The sequence below is a fragment of the Euleptes europaea genome, chromosome 3 (assembly GCF_029931775.1).
Source record: "Euleptes europaea isolate rEulEur1 chromosome 3, rEulEur1.hap1, whole genome shotgun sequence".
NCBI classification, from domain to species: domain Eukaryota; kingdom Metazoa; phylum Chordata; class Lepidosauria; order Squamata; family Sphaerodactylidae; genus Euleptes; species Euleptes europaea.
Genome location: NC_079314.1, coordinates 90997022 through 91020668, shown reverse-complemented (window position 1 = coordinate 91020668; position 23647 = coordinate 90997022). Strand labels below are relative to the sequence as shown.

The 23647-nt window shown below is 45.2% G+C and overlaps 1 protein-coding gene across 1 annotated transcript; it reads right to left on the bottom strand.

Moving 5' to 3' along the window:
* Positions 1–292: 292 nt before the first annotated feature.
* LOC130474858 (extracellular serine/threonine protein kinase FAM20C-like) lies at positions 293–20211 on the bottom strand. Its single transcript, XM_056846551.1, has 10 exons — positions 19715–20211; positions 16774–16949; positions 14825–14903; positions 12098–12190; positions 10533–10648; positions 10079–10259; positions 7493–7602; positions 4178–4259; positions 1779–1838; positions 293–566 (listed from the first exon to the last, which is right to left on the bottom strand). The coding sequence occupies exons 1-10, from the start codon at positions 20209–20211 to the stop codon at positions 293–295; spliced, it is 1668 nt and encodes a 555-aa protein (XP_056702529.1).
* Positions 20212–23647: the final 3436 nt, after the last annotated feature.

Below are 23647 nucleotides of genomic sequence, written 5' to 3'. Positions count from 1 at the left end.
CGCTAGGGTAGTGCTCTAACCACTAGGCTACCTTGACACAAAACTATTTCTTGCCCATCATTCTTAACAAGCCTTGGCACTCTCCAGAGATGGATACTAGCAACTCTTTCTTCCACACCAAGTGCCTGATTGTGTTAATTACAGGTGATTCTTTATTTTCCATTTCTGTCCCCACTCCCCATCTTTCCCAAATTGATTATCAGCATCTCTGTTGTAGGGTTGCAGTAAATCCATTGGATGCAGAGTTAGAATTGAGAGGTGCATTTTAGAAGGCTCTGGGCGTCCGACCCCTTCATTCTCTGCTGCTCCTCTCTTCTTGTTGCTCTGAGGTCACATCCTGTTGTCCTCCTTGGTCATCTAACAGCACTCCTTTGCCCTGCCCTTTCTTCATACAGCTCTTCACCATGACCAATACCTTTTGGAGCCGGCGGTCCAGTGCTTTCAGGTGGGGCTCAAACAAGACTGGTGACAAGCGATCAGCAGCTAGCGACTCACGCATGACATCGCTCAGGAGGTATGGCTCTGTGGCGAGCAGCTGTAGCCGTGAGAATGTTGACTTTTTTATACTAGACCCATGAAGAAAAATAACCAAGTAGGCGTTAGAAAACACGACTCAATCATCACATTCAGTATTCCTATTAATATAGGCATAGAAGACGAAGAGTTGGTTTTTATATGCCGACTTTCTCTACCACTTAAGGGAGACTCGAACCGCCTTGCAATCTCCTTCCCTTCCCCTCCCCACAACAGGCGCCCTGAGAGGTAGGTGGAGATGAGAGAGCTCTAACAGCTGTAACTTGCCCAAGGTCACCCAGCTGGCTTCGTGTGTAGGAGTGGGGAAACCAACCTGGTTCACCAGATTAGCCTCCGCAGCTCATGTGGAGGAGTGGGGAATCAAACATGGTTCTCCAGATCAGACTCCACCGCTCCAAACCACTGCTCTTAACCTCAACACCACACTGGCTCTCCATAGTAGTTGAACCTTTCTTATCAGGAAAGGCTGAAGAACCCAGGACTTATCAATGTGGATAAGAGATGACAAAGCGGGGACATAATAGAGGTTTATAAAATTATACATGGGGTGGAAAGAGTGGATAGAGATAACTTTTTCTGCCTCTCTCGGAATACTAGAATGTGGAGGCATCCAGTGAAGCTGATGGGCAGTAGGTTCAGGACAGTCAAAAGGAAACGAGTTATTTAAATGTGAAATTTGCTGCCAGAGGATGTTGTGATAGACAGCTTTAGAAGGGGATTAGACAGATTTATGGAGGACAGGTCTATAAGTGGCCACTAGACATGGTCACTAAAGGGAAGCACCATAGTCAGCCCCTGAGTACCAGTGCTAGGAGGCAACATCAGCCAAAGGCTTTGGCCTCTATGCCCTGTTGGACTTCCAGAGGAACTGGTTGGCCACAGTGAGACAGGATGATGATAATAAACCGGATTGTGTGTGTAGCAAACCCCCTGCACCAAGATTCTGGAAAAGAGATGGTCTTGAGACACAGCCTGGTTGCTGACTGTCCATCTAATCTAGTACCCTCTACATTTTCAGCAAGATGAACAATGGAAGAATTAGAGACTGGATCACTCTCACAGCACTTAGAACAAGGTAACCTCCTGGGATTACAAAGGAGCATCTCTTCTCTTTGTGAGAATAGTCAGGTTTGGCACACACACAAACTCTTGTTACACTAGCAGATGGCCTAGCTTGAGCTCAAAAGAGAAAACCTTCTTTACAAGACCGAACAAAGGCAGAGGGAGGGGAACAAAATCCTTACATGCAGCACTGCTGGAGAGGAGCCAGAATGGACATTTCATCATGGGAGTGTCTTCCAAACCTGAGAACAAGAAAACAAATATAACTGTGTCTGGTTTTCAGGGGAGGGTAACATTTTGTGTCCTTATAGGATGAGTTTTATTTGTGTGTGTTAAGTGCCATCAAGTCACTTCCGACTTATGGCGACCCTATGACTGGTCTTGTTTTAGCAGAGAGAGAAGAACTTCTCCATCTTCTGCTTCCAATTATATATCTAATTCCCAAGTGTCCCCCCCCCCCATCTGCGGATACCTAAATCCACAGATGGGGGGGCACACTTAACCCAAACAGATGTTTCTGTAGATCTGGTGGACCCCCTAGGTCTGCAGGAAAATCTTTTTTTTTTTAAGTGGGGTGGTAGTAAATCCCCCTACCCCCCAATACCTCAAGTGGCGCATCCAGGAGCCATGCTGTGTCCTGTGGTGGCAGCAGCTTGGGAACCGCAGCTGGCCTGGTGAGAGGGTGGGAGGAGGCCTTGGTGGGGGAGGCCTCAGTGGGCCTGCCAGAGCAACTCTGTGCAAGCCGCTGAGAGTGGGGCTGTGCGGGGGGGGGGGGGGGAAGGGAAAGAAAGAGTGATGGGGTGGGGGCAGAAAGAGAGAAGAAGTGGTAGTAGATGGACAGAAAGTAAGAGAGGGGGTGGGAGAGTGAAAGAGAGACACACTGAGAGAAGTGGTGGGGAAAGAAGGGAGAAATCAAAGGTGGGGGAATGGTATGGCCGCTCCTGCACATTTCCTGCGGGGCCCATTTGTGTAATCTATTTGATTTCTATATTGGCCATCCAATGATGTCCACGTGGACAATCATCGGTTTGGTTGACTGGAACATGTTCGAAATGAACAAATGGCTGTCTTCATGGCTGTCTTCACAGAATTCTATGAGTCGCTCTCCTGCTTCATTTTGTTCTCCTAGCCCAAATCTTCCAACAATATTTGATTCTGCTTCGTTTCCTACTTTTTCAAGGAAAACAGAGCAGAATCAAATACTGTTGGAAGATTTGGGCTTTATTACCTTTCTCTAAAAAGTGCATGTTCTGTGATTTACAGTATTTACTCAAATACAAGACTAGGAGTTTTCATAGGTATGCTGTCAAAAGAAGGATAGGGTTGTCTTAAATTCAGATATAAGTTACAGTTATGTGCAATTACAATTTTGCAAATAACATTTTAAGGGGATCATTTTACAGTCACGGGGGGTTACCGCACTTTGTATTCCCAGCGATGTATTAAGAGTTTGAAAATGTTATAAAAAAACATCGCTTTAAAAGGGTTTTTGGATACCACAGCTTATAAATGGTTGGAAGACGTCTTCACAGCTAAAGGGGCCAAACAAAGTGTGAACAGTATTTTTTATAACGTTTTCAAACTCTTAATACATCGGTGGGGGAATACATAGAAAGTGCAAACAGTATTTTTTATAACATTTTCAAACTCTTAATACATCGCTGGGAATACAAGTGCGGTAACCCCCACGGTCAGCTTCCTTTTGAGTAAATACATTAAAAGCCCTAATTCTACATTTGGAATATGTTACATAAATTAGTCATGTTTACATAGTTGCAAAGCTGAGCTTTCTTTGTGGAATTTAGGTAGTTACTGTCTGGTGTGATTTAGAGAAAGGAATGAAACTGGGGACCTGCATCTTCCACAGATTTCCTGTGCTAGGTGTTCTCCAGCCACCACTACCACCCTAACCTAGAAACAGATCCAGAAGGGATAAGTGGACAGGGCGTCACAGGGAAGGACTGAGAAGTGTAGAGTGAGATGAGATCCAGCCAACAGGATGTTCACCCCTACATGCTGAATACTAAACTATGCCTTTTAAAGGCTCACCTCTCCCCACGCCCCATAACCACATGGCATGGAAAACAGTTCTTTTAAAAGATAATTCTGAGAACTTTGCATACTACAATATCATATTCTGCAATCTGCAGAAAGGCTGTCGCAACATAATACTGGACACACACCCTGAGGTCTACCCTAAGCAAAAGGAGGAGAGCCTTTGAGGACACTGCCATGGGGTTAAACTGAATTGTGTAACTTAGAATATATGGAGGGAGGAGCCGTGCAGCTCTGGCATAATCACCACCCATCAAGCACTCTCTAGGTGAAGTCATCGCTGTTAAGAGCCGAAACCTAAAAGAAGTTTGGTGAAGCTGTCATGAGGTCATTCTGAATCCTGTGCTTCCCATTTTCAAGTGACTGCTCTGTAAATCTTACTTGTGGTTCAGCCTATTCCCAGCACAGAAGCTTATCTGAGGTTTCAGTTTGAAACAGAAATACTTTAACCATTTCTTCAAAGACCCAGATCATACAAGCTCACCACCTACCCATAGCCCTGCAGGAGAACATGTTATGCTCTTACCCTCGGCCATTGTCCAGATGTAGCAGAAAGGTATTATTACCAAACTTTTCAAAGGTCTCGTAGTGGTGGCGATCCATGTTCCCTGAGCCGGAGATAAGGCAGACAGAAGAGGGTGAGGATTGTGAAAGACAGCCCAAACATGAACTAGCATTAATAAAATAAGAAAACTGAGTATATGTCATGAGATCTTCCTGTTTTTCAGCACACAGTGACTGGGGGGGGGGGAACTCTCTTTGTTGGCTGCCACCCCAGCAACCTGCCATCACATACTGGATTTGAAGAAGAAGAATTAGTTTTTATACCCTGATTTTCAATACCTTTAAGGAGTCTCAAACCGGCTTACAATCGCCTTCCCTTCCCCTCCCCACAGCAGACACCTTGTGAGGTAGGTGGGGCTGAGAGAACTGTGATAAGCCCGTTAACCCAGCAGACTTCATGTGGAGGAGTGGGGAATCAAACCTGGTTCGCCAGATTAGAGTCCACCACTCTTAACCACTACACCACACCACACTGGTTTTAGTGCCTAAACACCCACCAACCAAATTACAGGTTGACTTAATGGCAAGACTTTCTTAGATAAGAAGTGCTGAGAATGGAGTGAACAATTTCACAACTGATGTTATAATATCTCTGCAAAACCACTTGGGCAGATATGATGATGCACAATTAATCAAGACCGTAGTGTAAGCCTACGTCCCACCCCCCCAACTATGTTAACTCCTCAGCACAGAGAGGAGCCTGCAAATCTTCAGCGCTGCATACTGTATCCAGCAGGAGCAACTTGAAAATGATTTGACAGACCATAAATAATTGGAAAAGAAGATTGAACAAGTTGGCATAAATAGGCGGCATCTGTGACAAAAAGGATGAGCGGGATAAAATGCTTGGCTTTAATAGGACCTTCCCACTCCCAAATTCCCAAAAGGACAGATTGGTGTGAGATATGATGAGTTACTGGTGTAGCCAAGTTATGAAAGAGGAGAAAAGGTAGGTTGGAGAACAGCATGAAGGCCATGTTAGCAGACTGAATGGAAAATGCTGACTATTCTGTAGCAGAAGGTGGACCATGTAGGCCTGAATCCGATTTACAGCTCTTGGTGACCTAATACAAAGAACATTATTTCCCTACCCACTGATGGCCACTTAATATAGAGCCATGGGTCATGTCCACACTATGAATTTGGTCTAAACTGGATCATGACTTGCCCCAAAAAGTCCTGGGTACTGTAAATTTCAAGAGTGCTGGGAACCTTTGCTGCATGTTTCTTAGCAGTTCTTAGGGTCCCATGGGGAATGACTGCAGCTGCAATCCTCTTTCCTAAGTATGAGCCCTATTGAAAAAAAAATGGGACTGACTTCTTAGCTAAGGATCCCACTCTAATACATTTTCAATTGATTTTAATCTGAGTGAAGCGTTTTAAAGATGCAGCCTTAGACCTGACTGATTTCAGAGACACATGTCATTTTTTATTCAGTGTGGAATGTGGATAAAATGAAGCAGAACATATTGATGCAGTACTCCAGTGTTTCCACTAGAGGGCACTGCTTGCTGTCATATTCCACAGCAGTAGCCATAGCAGGACAAGAAGAAAATTAGGGCCGCTGTATATTATTTTCCCTGCTTACATTCTGCAAACACTTATAGGGAAGTAGCTTGAAATTGTGAAGGATAATGTACAAAAAAGGGAATGGTGGTTCAGAAATAGAAAACAACCCAAAGTGAGTTATAGTTTCTGCTATAACATGCAAAATAGGATTGGCATTACATAATGGTGAGCATAATCTCTAACCTACAAGAACCATAATCTCTTTCTTTGGCCATTTATGCATGGGAGGTTTTGTCTTAGATTTGCTGCTCTCTAGATGCACATTTCCCCCTTCTGAATTCTCAAAACTCTGCAGGGGGGCTCATTTTTGAGTTTTGAGAATTCAGATGGGGAAAATGTGCATCTAGAGAGTGGCAAATCCAAGGCAAAACCTGCCATGCATAATTGGCCTTCCAATAAAGAACTGAGGCAAGTAACAAAACTTGCAAATTAAAATAATATGATACAATCTGGAATTAGTGTAGCTTCAACATGTAAAAATCACCCTATCATACAAAAGATGTGTAACCAACTCCCACAACCTCTTCTCAGGGAGAACAGCGGGGGCGGGGGACAACAATTTGGAGCAAACAAGGAGGAAGGCTGCTTTACCCTTTCCCCAATGGCCATTCTTCCACTGCCACTCCCCTTTCCACCCCGCAGGGTTCCAAACATGCATTCAGCACCCTTTCCCCCCTACCACCTCACTGCTTCAGGCTGCCTCCCCTAGAAGCTGCTTTGCATGCTGAGAATGTCTGCCTGGGATTTGCATCTTCCCCTGTGTGACGCATAGTCCCTGCACTGCTCCAAATGATTTCAGAAAGGAGAGACAGTTTTCACATTTCTCACAAAAATGCTCAAAAGATAAGCTGTGCATCATGAAGAAATTTTAATGACTCCTTAGACAGGGATAGATGATCCAGCATGCAATGGGGATTTGTTATAATCAGAACAACTTAGAAGGATGCAGAGAACAGCGCCAATTAATAATACTTTTTGGATAACTCAGCTAGAGCCATGGATGATCCATGGTGCTCAAGGGATCTCTGTGTGGGAGAGCTTTTCAAATCCCACCTTGCATGTTTCAGGAGAAGCGTGACTCACTTTCCTCTCTTTTGACATGCTTCTAAGTGGCTCTCAGAATCAGCCATTTTATGCCTGCGTCCTTAAACGCGCTTTCAAGATGCATACACGCATGGGGAAAAATAGCGTCAGGAAGAACCTTAATTGGTTTATTGTGACATGTTTTCATAGGCAGCAATCTGCTTCATCTGATGTGTGAAAATTGATTGAGGAAGGTGTAGGAACGCAGTCCCGTGTGCAGAGCACACAAGAGAATAAACCACATTAAAAGAAAGATGAGAACAAAAAGTAACAGGGAGGTAATCTGGGCTGTAGCTGTGTATAGGTACGTATATTAACTCTATATATATATATATATATATATATATATATATATATATATATATATATATATATATATATATATATATATATATTTAGAGAAGCAGACAGATGGCCCACATGCCATCTGTCTGCTTCTGTAAGCTGGGACACAACATCTCTCAAACTCAGAACTGTGTGTTCGAAAGAGAACTAAGATGGAGCCAAGCTGTTTGGGTGACAAGCTGAGCTAAAGGATCCGGACTGGCAAAGGACAAGGCGGCACCATTTAGAAACCTCAGGAAACATGCAGTGCATCCTGCAGGAAAAGTCGCGTATGGCTTACCCATGAGGAAATCAAGTACAGTCATGTCAATTAGGTTGAGAAGACGGGAAGTCTGGTCGTATGGTGGTGTCCGTCGTACCTGAGTACAGTAATTTCTGTCCAGCTCCCACCTTAGGAGAGATCCTTATTAAGCATTATCATTATAAACTGACCATGATTGTTTTAACTGCACATTTCCTTTTAGCCCCTGGCTGTCCCCTGGATATCAGTGGAATACACACACATGCCTTATACTGAATCAGACCATTGGTCCATAAAGGTCGGTATTGTCCACTCAAACTGGCAGCAGCTCTCCAAGGTGTCTTTCATATCACTGCTCATTTTAACTGGAGATTCTGGAGACTGAACCTCAGACCTTCTGTATGCAAGGCAGAGACTTATCCATTGAGCCACAGCCTTTCCCCACGTTTCTGGTGACCTGCTTGCTTGCTCTTGCGCTCTCTCTCAGCATGTGGTTCTGTCACGGCCTACAAAGAACACGATTCCTTCTGCTGTGATCCCTGTCCTCTTAATTAACCTTATGCCTCTATCATGTTAATGCATTTAAAATATTTTACTTTTCCTGACGTTCAAAGCAACCAGGAACATACTAAAATCACTGTCACAAAAAATACAATATTAAGTAGGCATGAATATAAATGGCAGTAGTTAAAGAGTCAGCAAGTGAAGCAATAAAAGCCTTTAAAGCAGAATGCAGCATAAGAACATAAGAAAAGCCATGCTGGCTCAGACCAAGACACATCAAGTCCAGCAGTCTGTTCACACAGTGGCCAACCAAGTGCCTCTAGGAAGCCCCCTAACAAGACGACTGCAGCAGCACCATCCTGCCTGTGTTCCACAGCACCTAAGATAATAAGCATGCTCCTCTGATCCTGGAGAGAATAGGTATGCATCATGACTAGTATCCATTTTGACTAGTACTATGGATAGCCCTATCCTCCATGAACATGTCCACTCCCCTCTTAAAGCCTTCCAAGTTGGCAGCCATCATGACATCTTGGGGCAGGGAGTTCCACAATTTAACTATGCATTACAATACAACAAGGCCCCAATCAGGAAGAACAACCACTCAGCACCAGAACAGAAACAGCAATGTTTCCACCTGCCATTTAAGTACAGACAGAAAAAGCACCAGGAAAAATGGGAAAGGAAGAGACTGCTGCAGGTTCTTATTTATTTTGATTTTGCCTCTACTGAGAAAGCCTTCACTCTGGTCACCTCCTCTGTCACCTCAGAAGGCAAGGAGCTATGGGAGGAGATGGTCCTTTAGATATCCTGGGGCCAGATCATATATAGGGCTTTGAAGATCAACATCTACAGAATCTTCTGAATTCTGGCAACAAATGTAGTTGTATTGTTGGGTTTGTTTTTAAGAGGGATACTATGACCAATGCAGCATGACCTGGTTTACACTCTTGCCACAGTGTTCTAGGCCAGTTCAACTTTCTGAGAGACAGCCTTCATATGTACTTTGAACTATCAGTGACACCACCCACTGGTAGGACCAGATCTAAAAGCAACCCTAATTTGTGAATCTGCTTCTTCAGAGGGGATGCTACCCCCATTCAAAGTAGGTACCAATCCACCACACTGATCTGGAGAACCTCAACTGAAGCTCCTCCGTCTTACCTAGATAAGGGTGTAAGTTCATTCACTCTCATCAACTGATTACCACCTCCAAGCCCCCATTTGGTACATTTTTTGTCCCACCAGATGAAAAGCTGGGTGTCATCAGCATCCCTTGGTTACCTCAGCCAGCACTTCCATGTAGATGTGAAACAGTGTGAAGAACACAACAGAACTCTGCCAGGAGGTTGATCTGAAGTCCCACAGCACCACTTTCTGGAACCTGTCTTTAAAGCAGGAATGGAACCACCAAAACACAGTGCCTGCCGTTTCCAAAATACAGTCTGGAGGAATACCATAGCTGATGGCATCAAAAGCTCCTGCTGACAGATCCAGAAGAATCAAAACTCCCTCCCCACACACAATCTCTCTCCCAATAAAAGTAATGTTAGCAACCAAATGTGGGCCTGAAGCCCAATTCAATTGAGTACCAAAAATCAGATTTATCCAGGAATGGTTGTAATTAGATTATGACCACCCTTTCATGTGCCTGGCCCAAACTGGGAGAGTTGTGTCTGACTGAAACTAATCCACAGAATCTAGAGATGGCTTAAATATACTGTCATACGTAATGCTCCCAAGGGACCCTCCAGGCCTTCTGTTTCTGCACATCAAGAGAAGCAGTCCACTCCGAGAACACACAGGACATGTTCCCCAAGCCCACAGTTCTGAAAAAGCCATTGAACAGTCTGCCAATAGGTGCCCTTTGCTATCTCAGGCACCCTTCAGCTGGGAAACAGTGATGAAAAGGTAAGATCAGGCTGAAGACATGAGGTGATGGTGACACCATACTAGAAGACAAGGAGCATGCATCTTCAGTAGCTCAATGTTTCAGGCTGGCCCCATGTATCCCCTTGCCACGCTTTAGCAGGACTGTCTTCTCATCCTTACCTTCCTTGACCCTGTGTATGTAGAACTATAGGTTGGGAGTTTATCTGGTCTTTTTTTAAAGCAACATACTCAGCTTTCTTGACTTTAGAGTAAGAACGCCTCCAGGGACTTCTCCATGAACGCCGTTTAGCCAGTTTCTCTTCAGGCAGGAAAGCCGCCAAGGAGCCCTCGAGCAGGTCAGGTTTGCCACACAAAGCATGTTCAGTGGAGCAATAGTAGGAGCATTCGCCATAGAAGCACAAGTTGCCAGCTGAGGTAACCCAGAAGAAAAAGAAAATAGAGGGAAGCAAAGGTCAGGGAAACACAATGCCAGCAAAACCAGACATGTGGCAATACCACCATCGATCTTATAGATATGGACAACGTCCTAGCGGGAGAAAATTTAACACATCTGGCATAGTTGTTTCACACAGTTATCTATTCACGAAAGAAAATAGGAAACAGTTTGGCTTTGTAGGTCTGTTCCCACAATGATCCAAATACGCTCATCTTGTGCAGGATGGCTGGCTGTAAAAATCCTTACCTGGGGAGATGAAGAAAGTTTTAAACAGTTTCCGGTCAGTTGTGATGTCACGGATTTCCTTGGTTATATTCACCAAACGGCCAGCAACTGGAGGGATTCGTCGGAAATCCAGGACCCTTCCCAGAAAAGAAGCGCAAACAAGAAACTATAATTCTGTTCTCGTGGTAACAAGGTGTGCGGTTAGATGCAAATATCTGCCTTTTCTGCCTCTAATACTTCCATTGGCTGCCAATGGATGCTGAATACTGTTTCAGGGACAATCAAGGACCTGGTTCCTAGCAGAGTTGCCAACCTCCAGGTACTAGCTGGAGATCTCCTGCTATTACAACTGATCTCCAGGCGATAGAGATCACCTGGAGAAAATGGCCACTTTGGCAATTGGACTCTATGGCATTGAAGTCCTTCCCCTTCCCAAACCCCGGCCTCCTCAGGCTCCACCCCAAAAACCTCCCACTGGTGGTGAAGAGGGACCTGGCAACCCTAGTTCCTAGCCTAGTGAGGTGTCACGCTTAGGCCGCAGAGCCGTCTTTGGACAGGCGCAGGAAGGAAGAGGAAGGTGTGTGATGTGAGCCCCTCCAACTGGTAGCTAGGACAAAGCTTCTGGACTGGCTATGCCTAGTGGTGACTCAAGACCTATTACTTCTGGTGGCACTACTGTCCTCACTGCCACCCACCCCTACCATGTTGCCCTCCCCTATCCTTGCCTTGCCACCACCATACCCACTCCAGGATCCCAAGGAGCTAACATTTGCTCACATCTTTGCTCCCTCTCTGTAATCAGCATGTCAAGCCATTTATGTCCCTTTGGGCTTCCTGAACTCTCTCCAGTTTCACTCCTTTCACAATAGTTTGGATATCATTTTTGGTGCCCTGGCAATGGTATGAGAGCATAGGAACCCCATAAGACACTCATGGCTTGCTATTAAGGTTGCCAACCTCCAGGCAGTAGCTGGAGATCTCCCGCTATTAGAACTGATCTTCAGCCGTTACAGATCAGCCCACCTGGAGAAAATGGTTGCTTTGGCAATTACTCTATGGTTTTGAAGTCCCTCTCCAAATGCCGCCCTCCTCAGGCTCCGCCCCAAAAATCTCCAGGTATTTCCCAAAGCAGAGCTGGCAACCCTACTTGCTATGCTTGTTTTAGAGAGGTCTGCGGGAGAGGAGAAGCCTTAGTTCCTTTGGCTTCTAGGCAAGGATAAGGGTGTCAGTGAGGTAGGGGCAAGGACAAGGAGAGGGAGAAAAGTTGCTGCCCCCCCCCCAATCTACCACATGAGCTAGCTATGACCAGGCCTGGTATAAATTAGAGGAGCCCTACTGTCCTCCAGCGTCCAGTCTCTGACCTTCAGCACCTTAGGCTGGAGAACAGACCCTGCTGGACTAGAGTCATGTACCCACAGCCCTGGCTGGGCCTTGACATACTAAACGAGACGCATCTTTGTCTATTCTGGTGGCAGGATCTCAAGCTAGCCAAGACTGGTGCACCGACCTGGCACAGTTAAACCATCCATGGTATCCTTAAGTATGGAGCTGCTGTATTTGAGCCAGGGGAGTGGGCCAAGACTCACCTGTCCAGGTGAAAGGCTGCTATTTCCGAATTGTGTCGTTCAAAGTCTGAGAAGTAGAAAAAATCTGCTGGAGTCTCCTGGTCTCGGGTCTGCCTGGGTATGGAGAGAAGAAACATGTAGAGGGATTAATTGCCCAGGCCTGAATTCAAGCCCTGACCTCTTTCATCCTGTGATTATATATAACCCCCCCATCCGCCGAGTTCTGGCTACACCTGCAAACTTTTAAAGTTGGCAAGACTTAATCAGTCGATTAAAGACATCATACTAAATCAAAGTTTACAGCTGCTGTTGTTCAGCATGCAAATCCTAGTTTGAAAGCATGCAAGCCCACCACTTTTCTGATTCCATCTGAAAAGCACTCCCATCTCTTCTGGTCTGTCAATTCAGTCATCATACCAAACCACAGCACAAGCCCACTACAAATTGTAGTTTCTGTTTCTGGTTTGCCAGCTGATTGCAAACCATGATTTAGCACTTTAGACATTGTACTAATCCACATGAAGCTTCCTTCATTATGGTTTAGCATAGTGTTTGGGTTTGTTTTTTAAACCAAGGCCCAAAATAAACATGATGCTAGCAGATCAATGAAAGGAAGAGATATTAGTTTAAACTAATGAAATTTCAGGGGTGGGGGAGGATGGTTAACCCCCCCTCTTTCCCTGCATAGATGCTATTTCCATTTTATTTTAAATGATAGTGACATCAGTTCATGGATCTTGCAGCATCTCATCTGGTTTGGGCCCCAATGATACATTCATTAACACAGCACAAAGCCAATGTGGTGTAAACATTAGTGTTAGACCATGTCTGGGGAGGTCCAGGTTTAATCACCAGCTCATCATGAAAATTCACTGGTAACCTTGGGCTGAAGATGAGTTGGTTTTTATATGCTGACTTTCTCTACCACTTAAGGAAGAATCAAACCGGCTTACAATCACCTTCCCTTCCCCTCCCCACAATAGAGGGGAAGGGAAGGTGGTCTTATCTCTTTCACACTAACCCTTTTAACAGATTTGTTATGAGGAGAAAATGGAGGCAGGGGGAAGTATCTTGAACTGCTTGAGGGGTAGCGTAGAAATGTACCAAATAAATAAATACAAAGGTTAAATCTTTCACCACCAGAGGTCGCACCTCTCCATTGAAAATAAGCAACATGGATGGCCCTGTATGCCGTTGACTGCAGGACCTCAGTAGCGTCTGCACATATGTGAGGTTGGATCAGTGTTAAAATACTATTAAACTACTGTGTGAAAACCTGTGCTTAATTCTAGGGAATCTCCACTATGCGGAAGTTAGCATTAGCTACTCTAGAAATGGCAGTAATTAGGTTGGCCAGTGAAGAATTACACGCCCATCGTGTCCACTCCCAAAGTTGCAAGACCCTTTATTGTTGGGGGACAAAGTAGATTACAGTCACTGCCATGTTGAGTTTAAGAAAATCCAGCATCCGGATTGTTTATGTGGTTGAAAAATTTATGATCTGTGCTTAAGAATTGGTGTGTGTGTGTGTGGGGGGGATTCCCTATCCCTTTTAGCTAAAATGTTGTGTTGGCTGCCAAGAATTTGACCTCTTCACTGCCTGCATTTTAAAATCTCTCTGTAATTGTGCCTTTAACAGTGTCTTGATCTGTAGCAATGAGCAGGATTGGCCCCATGCCATGAAAGGCTTCCCCTGCTGATTACTGCAGAGCCAAATACTACTAACAGCAAAGGAGCGAGCCATACCACTTGGTCTGACAGTAGCCCAGATGAATCTGTTCACTATAATAGTATAAAAACAGGTTGCTTCTAGCTCTTTAGTGCAACTGGTCATAAGATTGGGGGGTGCAGGTGAAAGTGGAGAAGAATTGTTTGTCCCCCTTCAGGTGACCAGTTGCAGACCTGTCCCCATCACTGGAGGAGGGGAAGAGATTCTCTTCCTATCTTCCGTTAACCAGGAGAAGAATTCAGCATTGAAAAGTTATAGTTCTGTGGAAGGGACTCTCAGTCTAGATTGAATAGCGGAATAATCAGTCTAGATTAGGAGTTGCATAAAAATGGCGAAGTATTCCTCCTCCCTGTATACTAGGGCAGTAGGTAGAGAACAACCCCCTCCCCCCCATTCTTCCCATGGGGAATCTTGTCAGTAGGAATGCAAGGGAGCTTGGCTACAGAGTCCAGGAACAAGGGCAATGCTTAGGGGGAAATCTTCTTCCACTGAACAGTAATCAGCATTGTACAGTGAGGGACAGGTCGAGGCCGTAGGTATTGATCTCCCCCCAGTTCATGCATGGCTTTTTTTGCCTTTGATGGAGGTGGGAATGAAAGCCCCCCCCCCCCGCAACAGATTTCTGTAGAAAGGCTTCCTGGCTACACATTATTTAAACTAAGAGAAAAGCGATTCCACCTAAACATTAGGAAGAACTTTCTGACGGTGAGGGCTGTTCGACAGTGGAATGCGTTGCCTCGGAGGGTGGTGGAGTCCCAGTCTTTGGAAGTCTTTAAGCAGAGGCTATATGGCCATCTGTCGGGAGTGCTTTGATTGTGGGATCCTGCATGGCAGGGGGTTGGACTGGATGGCCCTTGTGGTCTCTTCCAACCTTGCGAACATGAGCTCAGAGAATGTAAGAATGTCGCAAGCTTATCCCTTTGCCAAGCCAAGTCCCACAAAGATTATTTCAATGCCCGGGGAAGAGCTGGGATTCAGAAGGTTGGTTCAGGTACACCACAGGTGTTGGCTTTACTCACTTCATGGGTTTGAAGAGGGCTCTGCCATTGTTGGGAAAGGTCATAATTATCTTCAGTTGGGTCCCCCCAGGCTTCTGGACTGAAATGACATTATTAAAAACTATTATTTTTAGTACAGCACCATCCATGTACATCTTGCTTTACATCAGCAAAAGAGAGAGAGAGAGGATCCTGCCCTTAAGGAGCTCACAATTCTAAAGGCCAAACTAGACTTAAGGATGGGGTATCTGAGAAAGGGTCTCCTGCTGTTTGTTTGTTTTTCCAAGATGAAAAGCAGCAGGGGAGGCATAATGAGGACATGGTGCTTCCCCCACCCCCCGCCATGTGATCTCAATGGCTCCCTTTCCCTCCTGCTGTCATTTGCACATACAGGTGCCAGATTATATGCTGCTGTATGTGACCCACTTCTCCAAGCAGCGAGAAGTTCCACAGGCTAGCGCTTGCCCCAGATGGCTCCATTTGGAGGGGCACTAGAGAGTTACTGGTTTGTTTGTTTTTGCAGTGTACACCTTATTTTCAAGTGTACAACTGGGGCAAAGGTGGCGGGAAAGAGGCACTCCTACTAGGGTTGCCAGATTCCTCTTCGCCATCGGCGGGAGGTTTTGGGGGCAGAGCCTGAGGAGGGCAAGGTTTAGGGAGGGGAGGGACTTCAATGCCATAGAGTCCAATGGCCAAAGCGGCCATTTTCTCCAAGGGAACTGATCTCTATTGGCTGGAGATCAGTTGTAATAGCAGGATATCTCTAGCTAGTATCTGGAGGTTGGCAACCCTAACTCCAACCGAGTAGCAGAGCAGCTACCCCAGAAAGAGCTCCCTGCCCCAGACATTTCAGCCAACTCTTAGCAGCTCTCCACTCTTCTCTCTGTCCCTTTTCACATCTAAAAAGTGGGATTCCTTTCCTCACACACCTATGCCCTCTCCCTGTGGCAGCAGTGGGGGGGGGGGCATTCCCTGTTGGCTGGTTGACCCCAGCCCCTCATCCATTCCCTGTTGGCTGGTTGACCAGAGCCATTCAGGTCTATTGAGGGGTATATCTACAATATTTATTGACTGATTTAAAGCATTTTAATGCAACCTTTCCACCTGAACAGGGTCCACAAGGCAGCAAACATAAAAAAACCCACTCAAACATTTGAGCAATTAAAAGATATTATAAATATTATAAAATGATTCAATTGAAAACACATAAACACTAAAAGGAGGGCCAGCAACCAGGTGGGGAAAAAAGTCTTCACCTGCTAGCCAAAGACACTGATAGAGGGAGAGACAGATGACTCTCCTTGGGGAGGGAGTTCCAAAGTTTTGGTGCCACAACGGAAAAGGCCCTTTCTCAGGCTGCCACCCATCTAGCTTCAGATGGTGGGGGCAATAAAAGCAGGGCCTCCAAAGATGACAGGTAGGTTCATATGGGAGGAGGCAGTTCTTAAGGTATGTTGGTCCCAGGCCAAACAGGGCTTTAATTTAAGATACATTACCATTCCTGTTCTCATATAGTCAGAGCCACAGTCATTTTACAATACGTTTTAGGAGGGAGGGAATTGGGGGGGGGGAATACAGTGACATATTTAAAGCATGGTTACAGTTAGGAATGAGGATTAAGTGGCGATTGAGGATTAAGCCAAAAGCCACGCAGAAATTAACAAAAATCAGAGCTCATCAGAATGACAGAGCTGTTACTGCTCCCTGCTAGGGAGATGGAAGAAAGCTGGTTCTCTTCATTTGCATTCATAATATCAGAAAAATCCCTCATGAGTTAGCACTGAGGCAGAGCTAGCAAAAATCCAAGAGTAAAGGAACTCTCCTCCCACCTCCCAACTCTCCTGTCAGGGTAATTTCACTGGCCAGGGGCCAAACCTAGAGGGAGACAAAGTGAAATCAAAAGGGGAATGAGAATAGGAAAGAAGAACCAAAGAGGAGTAAGTGCAGAATCAGAATGCGGTACACAGTACCTGAACGGACAATTTTCTGCATGGCCAAATCCTCTAGCAAGGCATGAAGGGTGGGGTCGTGGCGGCCATACAGTTCATAGCGATTGATGCCAGTGTAAAACTGGAGCCAGGGAGGGTAGGTATCCCGTGACATTTGTTCTGCTAGACGGATTGTGTCTCCCGTACTGCCACTGATCCTGAAGATCCAAGACCCCCCCAACCGCACACAACAACATTACTACTTGGTGTCATACAAATACATCTCCACTGGTCAACAATCTGGTGACAACTTAAATTGCCTGGTGGACCAAACCCACTTGTTACCACGGAGGCAAGGGATACATCACATCTCTTCACCTTTCCCCAAGGTGGCCACTGATGCCTTAGTCATGGCCGTCACATTGCCTAGTACCGCTTTGTATACCCCCAGAAGTATCACCACATTTGTTTAAACACTGAGGCTGCAGTTCTTTTTGAATTACAGCAATGCCATATTAGCGGGAGGCACATGCACATCACTTTGGGTGCTGGCAAAGGCTGTGGCTCATCTATGCTGTAAACCATCAAACATGGTAGCTAGGACCACAGCGGCTAGAGCGGCCACCCGGAGCTGCAGAGGAAAGCAACGGCAACAAGAATGGGAAGGATCAGATGGCCCTGGATATGGTGAAAGTACCAATTATTTCACCATTTGCATTTATCTTCAGCATTCAGTTACAGTGACTGTCACAAAGAGATGCCAAATTAGCCTAATAGGTTTGGAGCAGTCACCACAGAGATGGAGAGTTTCTGTCCACAGTCAGCACCATCCTATTATCATCCAAGAAGCTCAGGAGGGAATTCTTCACATGCCTCAGAAGACAGCCTGGCCCCACTTAAAAGCACTGTGAGGAAGCCCGGGGAGCTGTGTGTTCTTGCCCATGTATCAAGTAGTGGTAATGCCTCAAGTCGTAGCCACTAGCTTGCTTAATATCAAGTCCTAGCTCTGTACGGCAGAGGGCCATGAAGTAAACATTTTACTCCACAGGGAACTTCTGTCAGGTGGAAACTTGGGGAAAGAAATAATTAAGGAGGGTCATGTTAAGAATTTTAATTTTGTTATTCCAGCATAAGCCTTTTTATTCCAGCATAAGCTTTTTTGGAAGGGAGTCCATTTACATATTTTAAATATGTAAAAAGTATTACCTGCCTGTCTTCCTTATAGAGCTCAAGGCAGCACTTCAGGTCTTCTTTTATTTGCCTTCTGTTAAAACTCAAAAGGCTCATATACCATAACTTCCACAACTAGACACAGACTATACAGCCAGTTTCTGTGGCTAGAACTAGCATTTCTCTGTCTGAGCTGGCAGCGAGTCACATCCTCAGTGGAGATATGCTACAGTCCATAGCATTGCCTAGAACTTTCCACCAGGTAGAAGAGGTGGGATCTGAGGGCTAAGGATTTCTTGTTAAAGGTTTTGCTTGGAATGCCGGGAATTCTAGGAGAGAGTCCTGAAATATTTGGGAACTGGGGGAAGAGAAAGGGAAGTCCTTTGGGGGCTTTTCAAAGGCTAGAGGAGACAGAGAAACATGACTCCAAGAATATCAGCTGGGCGGAACCAACACAAGATGAAAACTGCAACCTGTTGACAAAGTTATTCTGCCCCTCAAGATCATCATAGAGATGTTTTAGACCTAGGGGAAGAGGAATGCATTTCTCTCTTATTTTATCTTTTGTTCAATAGTTATGGTTGTTCGGTCACTCTTTTTCCTTTCTATAACAGCTAGTTTTTAGTACAAGGTGTGTCCCCCCCTTTTTATAAAATGGATGTTTTATTGTCATCATCCTGCTCACACGAAAAGGAAAAAACAAACAAAAATCTATTCCATCCATTCTAACCAAGAAACATGGTTGGGAGGAAAGCCTGGAGCGCTTTATTTGAAGAAGAGTCTTTGCCTCTTTAAAGAGAGAAGGGTTAAGCTTCCTTTAAAGACTGATCTGACTTATCCTTACAAGCTTCTAGTTTTGCAAGTACCAACAGGTTCTTATTTCTGTTGGGGAAGATGGAACAAGAACTTGGAAACCTGGGCCAGCTGAGAAAATTCCACATGCTCTTTGCAAAACCAAGATACCTGCGGAGACCATTTTACAAAGAGTACCTCTGAAATGTGGAGGGAAGAGCCCTGCTCAGTGGCAAAGCATATGCTTTCTACCTATAGGATCCAGTGAAAGACCTTTGTCTGAGACCCTGGAGGGCTGCTGCTAAGGGTAGATTGTATAGATGTATTACCAGTCCAACTAAGTATAATGCAACTACCTATATCTATATTTAAATTAGATCAGCCCTAATAATGAGTTCAGTAATGGTCTCAAATTCAGCTCACTAGAACTTTAGGTAAAGATCTCATCTACACAAGATCATGGGGGACAAACCCTGAGGCTGAATACACGGAAGGCATGAGTTCAACCACCAAATTGCATTTCTGCATATAAGGTGTATTTTCTGAATCCATGGCATGCTCTCATCTCTATTTTCTGTTCATAACATGTTCTGGAATGTATTCATAGTACATGCACATTTCAGTCATCTTCCCATGTTGGGAACCATGCATTCCTAACATATCCTTAGCAATGCCAGCTCAATATGCTTTCAATCTCTACATAATACTATGCCCCAGATGTCAGAAGCCAACCAGTTAGCAACGTAAGAGGCAATACCCAATATAGGCAAAGAATCAGCATTAAAAGCCAGCCCAAAGAGCATAAGGTTAACAAGACATAGTCTTGGGTCTGGTCATCCAGTATTCTTCTCCACAGTCCTGAGGATCCGGCTCTCCTAATATGGGGGAAAGGAGAATTTAATATCATTTCCTAACCTAGGCAAGATTACATTTAAGTGCCAGCAGGGAAGTGGATCAGTATCAGGATGGATGGGCCATACCGCTGTCCCTGTATTCCTGAAAGAAAGAGATGGTCTCTCACCACTTATCACTCCCACTGCTTTCCAGTGAGAATCTAATCTTGTGCTTGGTAACAAACAGCTTGTCTTTCACTGTGACCTCTGGAGTTGGAATCTTATAGAGCGGATGATCAAAGAGAGCAGCAAGTTTGGACCTGTCCGCCCACACTGGTTTTTCTTTGGCTTCTTGATGCTTGAATCCGTGACCTTGGAGATCCATATTGTTCCTGACACCTGGATATGACGTACCTCCCAGCAAATGAGAGCGTTTTTCTAGGGAGCCATTACTACCACTAAAATCTTGTAGAATCCTCAAGTTCAGCTTATTCTGGACTTCTAAAATGGGATTCGTTGGCAGGAGGCCCGTGGGATCCGTTAGTTTTGGGCTACAGCCGCAGGAACCATGGCTAGAAGAAAACGCTAAATCCAAGACCATGTGTATCAGGACAGCCAAAAGGAGAAGAAAGAAAAGAACAACTTTGAACTTCCTCTGGAGCACTGAAGGCAGGTGGCGTAACATCCTCTCAGAGCCCTGGATATCAGCAAGACAAAATGTGGTAGCAAGGTCCATGTGCGAGCAGGACAATATCTGCCACTGAAACGGCTAGAAGCATCCCATCTAGCAAGGGGTCAACGAGCTTCTGGAGTTACAATTCCAGTATTAGAATCCGAAAGAGAGGAGATTTTTCCAGGCAGAATATAGGCTTTAGAAGTATTCTCCACATAGGTGCTCCAGTCATTCATAGCAATGCAAATAAATTATTTTCAGTCTCGCGTAATCCCATTTCTAGTAGAAAGAATTCCTTTTGTGTAGAATTCTTCAGCAGGAAAGAGGCAGGAAAGAAAGTTGCGGATGGCTTTATCACTATTGATAAGAGAACAGCAGGTGGTGCCAAGGCTAACAAGAACAGGACAAACTCTCAGTCAACAGCAGCAGATTGGACAATGCCATTAGTCTATTTAAAAATTATCTTGTCACCTGACAAACCCTTGAGAAACGCCTCTGCCCACCACTTGTCCACCCATCTAATCTCTCCCTTTACCTCCCCACACATCCCCCACTCAGACACAGTCACTATCCCTTAACATTGTGACTCATCACGCCACAAAAATGCTTAGATGTTAGACCTTCCCCCCTAAAAGTTTCAAAACAAGTTGCCAAAAGGAGGCACACATCAGCCACAAATTAAGCAGAAGGAGAATTAAAAGTTTCTGGGATTCTGAGGTGCAACGCAAGACAAGCTCGGTGGAACTAGACTGAAACGTTCATCTCAGCCAACATTCTGTTTTCTGTAGAAGGTAGCTGGTTAGCCTACAAAGAGGATATGGAGGCGACAGCTCTTTCCCTCCTTGCCTCCTCCAAAAACTGGAATTGAGTGGTGTACTCTGTCACTGAACCTGGAGGATCCACCATGCTGCTGATAGTTGTATCCTTCATGAGTTTGTGTAAACCACCTTTAAAGTCCCCATAGCCAGTGTGGTGTAGTGGTTAAGAGTGGCGGACTCTGATCGGGAAAACTGGGTTCGATTCCCCTCTCCTCCACATGAAGCCTGCTGGGTGACCTTGGGCCAGTCACAGGTCTCTCAGAACTCTCTCAGCCCATGCAGAGGCAGGCAATGGCAAACCACCTCTGAATGTCTCTTGCCTTGAAAAAACTACGGGGTCGCCATAAGTCAGCAGTGACTTGACAGCACACACACACACACGCAGTAGTTGCCCTGACCTGGATAGCCCAAGCTAGCCTGATCTCATCAGATCATAAAAGCTAAGCAGAGTCGACCCTGGCTAGTAATCGGATGGGGGACATCCAAGGAGGCAGGCAATGACAAACCACCTCCAAAGTTCTCTTGCCTTGAAAACCCTATGAGGTTGCCATAAGTCAGCTGTGACTTGATAGCAAAAAAGGTTAGTAGTCATCATCACATGCTGTGGTGGTGTATTCCTTAAGTCAATTATATATTGTGTGAGGAAGTGTTTTGGGGAGGGGTGTCTCTTCTGAATCTGGTGGTGGTGGTTGACAGTACTGTCGTTGCATCTAACTTATGGCAACCCTGTAAGGTTTTCAAGGCAAGATAAGAACAGAGGTGTCATTGCCATTGCCTGCATCTGTGTAGTAAACCTGAACTTCCTTGGTATTCTCCCATCCAAGTACTAACCAGGGCCAACCCTGCTTAATTTGTACCATCTGATGAGATCGGGCTAGCCTGGGTCATCCAAGTTCTCTGTTAGCTGTCTTTTGTCTAACATAAAAAGTCCCCAAAGCCTTTCCTCATGAAGATGCCACTATCCCCTCCCACATTGACGGGAAAAAAGATTTGTTGAGGGTGATGCGCCAGTGATGGTCATTTACTTTGTACATCTCAGTTATATGCACTTCTTGATATGAAACACCTCAGTGTGGGACTTTTGTCCTTCTTCTTACTCCCAAACAACCCCGCGTACATTAGAGGTCCTATTTAACAAATCACTTCTACCAGGCAGCCACGGTAGCTTAATTACAGGACTATATAAACCAAGGATTGTGGCTTCAAGTTGCATCCGAGTTTTCCACGTTGCGGGTTTTCCAGGGCCTGATGATCGCCCACTGTGGGAAACAGAATGCAGAACTACATGGACCTTTTACCAGACACAGCACGGCTTTTTTTTAAGTCTTATGTTAACACGTCTTAAGAGTAAGGTATTATTTTGTGTCTCACTTCTCTCCTTCAAAGGGCCCAAGGCAGCATTGGTGAGGTATTCCCATTATATCTCAACTACAGCACTGAAAGGGACACAGGGATTTATTCACCTAAGGTCACCTGCTGAGCTCCCAGCTGAGTCAAGGTAACCAAGATTTGCTTCAACTATTTTGCGTCTTGCTGGGACTGAAGGAGACTAATGACCAGTGTGGGCAAACAGCCTCATATGCTCTGAAAACGGAGTCACTTTCTCACCTGCATGCCATACAACCACACACTCTCTGTGACACATTCACTTCCTTTCTCTCTCTCACACACAAAACACCCTCCACTGCTGAGAGAACGATGAGTTCTCTCCCTATGTCCCATGGTGCAGTGGTTGCCTAGTAACTGTCTCCAGCTAACGCTGAAAGCGCCCCAGATTCTGACAACACTATATTTCTTTCTCTTTTTTTCTTCCTTGCATTGCAGCAATATCACAGCCAGGGCAAACCACGTAAGCTCTATTTCTCCCTTGAGCCTTTCCTGAAGAAACAGGAGTCTTAATAGCAACCGTATTTGAAACTTGGCATGAGCAGAACTTTCCAGCCAAAATGGCTGACCTCATTCCATTTGACTGATCAAGTATTGGGAAACAGTGACAGAGGTGAATGACACAGAGCCTTTGGCAAAGAACCTTTTTTTTTTGGAAAGCACTCTGTATCTGTTCTGGAAGAGGCCCAGATTTGACGTGGTGCTCCCAGGATCCCGTGCGCCCCCCCCCCCCCCCGCAATTAAAGATACCAGGACCCAAACCCTGCCTTGGATATCAGATCTTTATTTCCGTATTAGTGAGGAATGGTTGTAGTTAATCAGTGGCAAAGTACTGTGCAGATGCTGAAAGTATGTTGTTATTACTGCACCCCCTCAAAGGCGAGTCTAAAGTTGAAAGCAGGTTCTGAGATGGAGCCATAATGAGTACTGGCTTGAATTAAGTGCAGAAGGAGATCAGACATTCATCTCAGGACATGTAGCCACTGTAGGGTTACCAGGTCCCTCTTCGCCATGGGTGGGAGATTTTTGGGGTGGAGCCTGAGGAGGACGGGGTTTGGGGAGGGGAGGGACTTCAATGCCATAGAGTTCAATTGCCAAAGTGGCCATTTTTCTCCAGGTGAACTGATCTCTATCGGTTGGAGATCAGTTGAATTAGCAGATCTCCTGCTACTACCTGGCAGTCGGCAACCCTAAGCCACTGCTGCAGGCTGATAATTGACCTTGAACCTACATAGGCTGCTATA

Excerpts from the sequence above, each read along its gene's own strand:
- LOC130474858 (XM_056846551.1), bottom strand. The coding sequence starts at position 20,211 with ATGTTACGCCACCTGCCTTCAGTGCTCCAGAGGAAGTTCAAAGTTGTT. Across the intron at positions 4,260-7,492 it reads TGTACTTGATTTCCTCATGG|GGAACATGGATCGCCACCAC; the intron begins GTAAGCCATACG and ends TCTCCGGCTCAG. Across the intron at positions 567-1,778 it reads CCTCTCCAGCAGTGCTGCAT|TATAAAAAAGTCAACATTCT; the intron begins GTAAGGATTTTG and ends TCATGGGTCTAG.